Here is a 7,666-nt window from a genome sequence, read left to right as displayed (position 1 = left end):
GGGATTACTTCAAAGGATCTTTCTGCCACCAAACAAATACCAGTTCTTCCCACACAATCAAACAAATGTCAATTAGCAAGCATCACATCCCCTCCTTCTCAGTCCAATTAGAAGGATGGAACTTTATCACACAAATATGCCACTGCTCAGAAACCTGTGAAATAAAGCTGGTGAAAGATAGCTGAGCTTTCACTGAGTCCAGGCCTTCTGTCTATTTTCCAATTAAAGACCATGATCTACTAATGAATAAGCAAGTCTGACACTAAGAGGTCTCAGCCAGTGGGTTGTTTGATTGGACGCTTGACTTTCCTTGATGGAATAAACAAAGGTTGACTCCACTGAGGAAATGTGTTGTTTAGCTGTTTTATTCAGCTTTTCACGACTTCCAGATTGAATTTGGCAGAGCTAGGACCACGTTTGTTTGATGCGTATACCTTTTTGCTTGCATATTAGGCAAAATGATTCGTCTGAGTGTTGTGGACATCTCATATTTGACAAATCTAACATTGTTTATTGCAGTTCTGTTTTAGGACAGCAGCTGTCAAACTGTCATAAATGCAATCTAACATGAAACAGAAAAAAAAAACCAATAGCCTGTAGAGTTTGGAAATGGGATAAACACAGTCTCTGGTTCGATTGCCCACGGCAAAGAATATATTCATAATGTTAATGTGCAATAGAGTGGCTGACGGAATAATCTGAAAAAAAAAACCTGCAGTACTGCTTACTGTCATTTAAATCTGAATGCAACAGACAGATGTATAATAAGAGGCAGCGTTTGTCAAAATACATTTGCGCACATTCAAGACAGGCAACTTTTTGATAGGTTTTGATATTTACTTGCAATCAGTACATGACATACAATTGAACATGAATTTACACCGAAGAACTGCAGCGACAGGCGACAGATTTCAGTTCAGATTTCAAGGTGAGGTAGGATCAAGAGTATTTGTATGATATGTTGGGAAATGGTAGAACGTTCTAGAGAGATGTGAAATGTGAAAGGTAAATGGCAAAAGATGCATGAGTTCATGATGCAGATGTAACATATGCACTCTGAACTGTCGCATAGACCTTTACAACCAGAGTCTAGTTTGAAATAAGGGACCTGGGTGCTACACCCAACGAGCCTAGACTCCAGGAGGCTTAGTTACATATTTACATAGATATTGTGAAGCTCAAGGGCTTTGGCATGGTATTTCGTTACCCTCCATATGAAGACAATCCTTGAGAAGAAAAGCTTGGTGCATTGAGACAGTTGTTGGCACAGCAGTTTAATATTTTCCTGTGAAAACATTGATCAGTCGTGCTCTTCAAAAAGAACTTGATTTCTGTGATTGCATTAGACAACAAAGTCTGACAAGCAACACTAGATGAAATTAAAACTTCAAATGATCTCAAACTGAAGTAGTTACGGTTGCTAAATGAGTCTCTGCATGGGTGTGCGTGGGAACGGCTTGATGTGCATTGTTGAAAAATGTACAGACCAACCTGCAAATTTCCCACTTGCTCTGGCCAGATGTGCAATTCAGGAAGAACGATGTTGTTGCTATGGTAACCACATTCCACAGCCAATTAATACCAACGGTCAATGCCTTTCTGATAATATAATCTGATACTGGAAGTATTGCTTTAGTGAACAGTCTATTGAAAGTACAAATAACCTGAAAGGAAGCCACATAGTATCAAACAAACTAACTTCATGAAATAACAAGCGAATTAATAAATAACTAATATCATTCAAATATAAATTAGATCATTCATGCCAATATAAGTGCTTAAGTGCCTGCATGGCTCAGCCTGGAAACAAAATCTGTAATAAGACAGACACCTTTGATGGCCTTAAAGTCTTTTTTTAGTCTTTTTTTTTATGCCTCCTCTTAAAGATGGTGGACCACTCAAAGAAGCCAGGTCCAGGTGGGTGAGTGCAGTCCGACTGCAAGAAAAGCCATCAGTGGAAATGTAGGTCAACAGTCTGAAATGAAGCTGAGGTCCTAGGCTTTGACCCAGCTCACAGGAACCCAGAAGGTCTCCCGCTCCAGTCTCTCCAGGATGCTACGTAGTTCTGCGCAGGCACTGGCAGTGTCCTCCTTAATCAGGACCTGATCCACTTGGTGACCGTACTGTTGATCTATCTGCTGTGCCGACAGACGCATTTCCTGCAGGTCCTCCTCCTGAAAGATGAGGAGATGAGAGAGTGTAGTGCATGAATATTTATAGTAAGAATGAAATTAAAGAGATATCAGTAAATGTGTACAAAAATATATAGTAATCAAGCTACAAATATTGTGTCTGTAGATTCTGATCAATTTTGCAAGTGAGACAAACCTTATGCTGATTTTTAAAGCCAGACAGACTGCAATTTTATTCAAATTATTATTAAATGACACAATTTCAAGGCTGATTTTTTGAGAGGCTGAAAGAATTGCCGTTGATCAGTGCCACAGGGTTTCTTGAGAGCTGACTGATGTAAACCTGTGATCAGACTCACTGTTATTCGTTCATGTTCACCTCCTCCTGGTGAAGAAGCAGCACTGCGGCGTCTGCAACTCTCTGGGATTCTTGGTTTTACGAAAATGACATAAGGCTTAAATTCGGCTGTCCGTAGGGCCTTCAGAGCCTGTAGCAGGAGAAACAACAAAATATCTATCTACACTACTGTTCAAAATTTGGGGTAAGAAATAAATTATCTTATTTAGCAACGACACATTAAAGCAATGATCAAAAGTAATAGTAAGGACATTTATAATGAAAAAAAATAATAATTTTTAAGTAAATGCTGTAGTTTTGAACTTTCTATTCATCAAATAATCCTAAAAAAAAGTATATCAGTTTCCACAAAAATATTAAGCAACATATAGTTATCAATATTCTCAACAATGATAATAAGAAATGCGTCTTGAGCACCAATTCAGCATATTAGCATGATCTATCTATCATTCTATCTGAGTCTTTCATAACCTTTTCTTTTTATGAGGTTTGGCATTAAAACCATTTAAAATATAATCTATATGTTATAACATATAATATAACTAGTTTTAACCCAGTTGCAATGAACTTTAGAAGACCATGTACGGAATCATATAATAAATAAATGATGTCTGTATGCCCTGATAAACTTTAAGTTCAGTTTAAGCCAGTAGCAGTAAAATCTCACATTAAAAATGTATGAGAGCAAGTGTTAGGCAAATTGCCTCCCATGACCATAACAAGGATTCTTGCCATTGGGGGTAAAGTACTGCATGTGGTCTTGCACAACTAATATTCTTGTTGCAATAGGCAAGTAGCTCCACCTGAAGGTGAAACTTGTCAGTACATATCAGCATTGGAGAACGACTTCCTTTTGGCTATCTATTGTAAGTGATGCATGAAAATTGCAAATAAAACCAAAACAAAAAGTACAAATGTACAACACATGCTTTTGTGCATAATTCAAAATAATATTTTGCTGTTTTTATTGAAATTATAAATTATAGTGTTTACATTAATTATTGAATCAACACCTAGGGCAAAATCTGCAGTAATTTACCTCAGGCTGTACATCTACTAGACACATTTTGTTCTTGGCTTGAACGGAGCGGATGGCCTCTATACTGGTCCCATAGAGATTCTCCTTATACTCTCCATACTCTATAAATCTACATACAGACAGTTCAAGTCAGGGTATGACAATTAGACAATATATTGGATAGGTAAAACTTTTAGTACAAGAAACGCAGTACAAGAGGACCACACCACAGCGGAACTCACTTGTTATTCTCTGCATCTGCATCAAACTTCTGCTTAGTCACAAAGTGGTACTCCACTCCTTCCTTCTCATGGCTCTTTTTGGGCCGTGTGGTGTCTGTAATGGAGAACAGATAGCCAAAAATGTCAAGTGGTTTAAAGGGATCCTTATGCACTACCAAACCTGTATGACCTCTATGTGTGAAACACAAAAAGGAGAAATTCCAAAGACTGCTTTCCATGCAATTATAATGGGGACTGAAGCTTCAAAAGGGATACAAAATTACTATAAAAATAAAAGAAAGTTGGTGCATATGTGCTTTTGCATCCTTTTTGAAGCTTGACAGCCCCAGTCCTATCTCACTTTCATTTTATATATTAAAAAAAATGGTCATATGTATTTATTAGAAATTCACATTTTGTGTCATATGAGTTGGGAAGAACATGAAGGTGAGTAAACAATTACAATTTTTGGTGACTAAAATTCACAGATAATTTCTAACGTCTGAAACACTGGAAAGTTTCAATGTTCATGGTTTGACCCTTGTGTGTGTGTGATTCCGCTAGTGTATTTATCAGAAAGCTCTTTTTATCTTGCTTAGAAAATGAGGCAAGACCTACGGGGCACAGCCACAGCGTAGCGATGGGGATTTTCTGCTATCACTTTTTGCTTCAGCTCATTGATACGTGCTCCCAGAGAACCTGTGTAAATATAGGCAGCAAGTTAAAATGATTGCATATATAGTAGCTTATTTACTTAAAGTGCAGTGTACACGAAAAAAAAAGTACTTCAGCAAATGACTGAGATTGCAGATATATTCTGAAGCTGAACCATTATTGCCACTAGAGGTCAGTGTATCATCATCGTGTGGGATACAACGAACCGGGTTGGCAAACATCTTAGATCTGGTATAGGCAGTTGTTTATGGAAGGTATTGTGCATTTCTGGCTTTGTTTCTAATTATATATTTTAAGCATTTTAATGATAATGCCAGATTTGTTAATTAGGTACTACTTTCTAATATTGTGAGGACTTAGACAACCACTGTGCCTTCAATTTCTATATTTACACTGTTCCTTTTCCATTATTCTATATCTCAGGTAATCAGTGGGGTGTTTGTTGCACCAAAATTCCACAATGGCCAATTTACACAGACAGTATCTTACCAATGAGAACTACTAATCGGGGTCTCTCATTGGGCTTCTGCTGGTAACGTGTCACTTCTTCATAGATCAGGAATTCTGTGTCATTCTGGTCAGAAACATTGGCCTCTCTTGAAGAACCTCGACGGTCCTTCCGACTTAGGCGGAAGCTTCGCCTTAAACCAGCTAAACAGAGTCAAGAAAGCAGGTCACAAATCAGAATTCATTATTCATTACATGACAAGAAAAAAAAAACAAGATTAATAGTTGTGTTTATGTATTTTTACTACCATTCAAAAGTTTGGGGTCAGTAATGTTTTTTTAAAAAGTGTCTTAATATTAACCAAGGCTGCATTTATTTGAAAAATATATATTGTGAAATATTATTACAATTCAAAATAATGTTTTTTGATTTGTAATCTTTTATAAAATGTAATTTACTCCATGATGATAAAGCTGAATTTTCAGCAGTCATTGCTCTAGTCTTCAGTGTCACATGATCCTTCAGAAATCAGTCTAATATGCTGATTTGCTTATTAATTGATTATTATCAATGTTGAAAACAACTGCGCTGCTTTTTTTTTTCAATTGATTCTTCAGTGAATAGAATGTTTGAGAACATTTTCTAGCATTATAAATGTCTTCATTGTCACTTTCAATTTTAATGCATTCTTGCTAAATTAAAGTATTTAACTCTAAAAAAAATCTTTTTGACCCAAACATCTGAATGGTAGTGTATATTTATTGTATTTGTAGAAGTTACATTTTATTTCTTCTCCAACACAATTCGACCTCATACAGTGCACTTAATCATGTTATAAGTGAATTATGTGAAACACAGAAAGTGCAACCATAATAAAATTAAGTGTTGAAATTCTTCAACTTACACTCTTTAAACTCTTAAGCACTTTTATTTTGTATAGTAATGATAAAGACATCGCCATAACCTAACCAGTAACCATGAAACTTCTGCCACTTAACTAGTTTCAACTCCAGTGCAACTCCTGTAGCGTAACCCTAATCTTCACCTCAATCAGTATTGTTATGAGACGTGATGTAAAGTGTGTTATTTTTCAGGACATGGAGGTTAATGGTGGCGGCTGTGTGGGAAGATCGAGGACTGTACCTGAGTAAAACTCCCAGGAAAACACCTGGCCACAGGAGGGAGCCACTGCATTACACTTCGAAGAGACTACAGTGCGCATTAGACCACCTCACACTTGTGCATAAGCCACACTCTGCCCTCAACAACTGACCCCAAATCAGCTTTGCAGTTCATACATTCATTCCTGAGGTCATTTATAACTGACCATGAATTATTCATTCCTGCATCAGCATTACCCCAAAAGTTGGCCAGCATGGAATCTGCCCATTTTATCACAATTCCTGTAACCGTTGTGAGAAGTCCGACTCTCTAACCATTAGGCCACGACTTCCCCCACTATTAAATATTTATAAGCACAGTAAAATGTTTTAAATGGAACAGAAAGCAGAGAACACTTACTAGCAGCTAAAAGCAACAATAAATCATCCAAAATATTTAATAAATTGCAGACGGGATATGCAAAAAAGTGTTTTAAATCACAGATATTCAATTCTGCTGAAATTTACATTCTGTGGAGGCAGATTCCATGCTGTCAGTAAGTCTGACTTCTAGACTTTCCCAGTCATATTTGGCTCTTCCCACTATTATCATCACTACCAGATTATTACAATGATTCTAGGTCAGTGGCTAAGGCTGAGAGTTGCCATCACACACATTAGCTATCACACACTTGACTCGGTGAGTGAGTGCACAGCCAATCGTGCAGGGTGGAATGTGCAGAGTGTCCAATAGAAGTGCAGCAGCCTGACAGTGGCTCTGGGGTGAGTGGGGTTTTTAGGGATGGAGGACTTGATAAAGCAGAAGGCAGCAAAGGAATACATTCACACAGAGACTGGGCAAGGGAAAGTGCTACCTGCCAGAGGGGAGGAAGGTAAGGTACATTATTCTCACCTAGTTTCAATGTGAACTACAATTTGATCACATTTGAACAACAGAAAGCACATTTCATTACACCAAATACACAAAATAATGTTCTTTTTAGCAACATCATATGACCCCTTTAAAGAAGTGTCTTATATCCAATAAGGCTGCATTATTATTATTATTATTATTATTATGTACAGAAATATTGTGAAATTTTATTATCATTTAAAATGATTGTTTTCTATTTGAATATGTTTTAAAATGTAATTTATTCACGCACATTAGCTATCACACACTTGACTCGGTGAGTGAGTGCACAGCCAATCGTGCAGGGTGGAATGTGCAGAGTGTCCAATAGAAGGGCAGCAGCCTGACAGTGGCTCTGGGGTGAGTGGGGTTTTTAGGGATGGAGGACTTGATAAAGCAGAAGGCAGCAAAGGAATACATTCACACAGAGACTGGGCAAGGGAAAGTGCTACCTGCCAGAGGGGAGGAAGGTAAGGTACATTATTCTCACCTAGTTTCAATGTGAACTACAATTTGATCACATTTGAACAACAGAAAGAAATGTGACACTAAGAACAAATTACCCACACTGATTGTGTATTCGCACATGCTGTCCCTGTTGTTGGTCAATATACGGCACTGTTCAAATATTTGGGGTTGGTGAGATTTTTTTTAAAGGGGTCATATGATGCGATTTCAATTTTTCCTTTTTCTTTGAAGTGTTACAAGCTCTTGGTGCATAAAGAAGATCTGTAAAGTTGCAAAGACTAAAGTCTCAAATCCAAAGAGATATTCTTTATAAAAGTTAAGAGTCAACCACGC

At 37.4% G+C, this 7,666-nt stretch overlaps 1 protein-coding gene across 3 annotated transcripts in view; it reads right to left on the bottom strand.

The window, feature by feature from the left end:
* Positions 1 to 934: 934 nt before the first annotated feature.
* Positions 935 to 7,666, bottom strand: part of LOC107674727 (MAGUK p55 subfamily member 3-like) — a 21,264-nt gene continuing 14,532 nt past the window's right edge. For all 3 annotated transcript variants that reach the window (XM_016468819.1, XM_016468820.1, XM_016468821.1), the window contains 6 exons: positions 4,894 to 5,055; positions 4,348 to 4,428; positions 3,751 to 3,844; positions 3,530 to 3,638; positions 2,492 to 2,620; positions 935 to 2,174 (listed from right to left, as the gene is read on the bottom strand). In XM_016468819.1, coding sequence (XP_016324305.1) covers positions 1,995 to 2,174; positions 2,492 to 2,620; positions 3,530 to 3,638; positions 3,751 to 3,844; positions 4,348 to 4,428; positions 4,894 to 5,055 — 755 coding nt within the window. In that variant the 3' untranslated portion in view covers positions 935 to 1,994. The remainder of the gene's footprint in view (positions 2,175 to 2,491; positions 2,621 to 3,529; positions 3,639 to 3,750; positions 3,845 to 4,347; positions 4,429 to 4,893; positions 5,056 to 7,666) is intronic.

Source organism: Sinocyclocheilus anshuiensis, unplaced genomic scaffold (genome assembly GCF_001515605.1).
Source record: "Sinocyclocheilus anshuiensis isolate Anshui unplaced genomic scaffold, SAMN03320099.WGS_v1.1 scaffold152, whole genome shotgun sequence".
Taxonomy (NCBI): domain Eukaryota; kingdom Metazoa; phylum Chordata; class Actinopteri; order Cypriniformes; family Cyprinidae; genus Sinocyclocheilus; species Sinocyclocheilus anshuiensis.
Note: the sequence above shows the minus strand (reverse complement) of the source record. Positions and strands in the feature narration are given on the sequence as shown.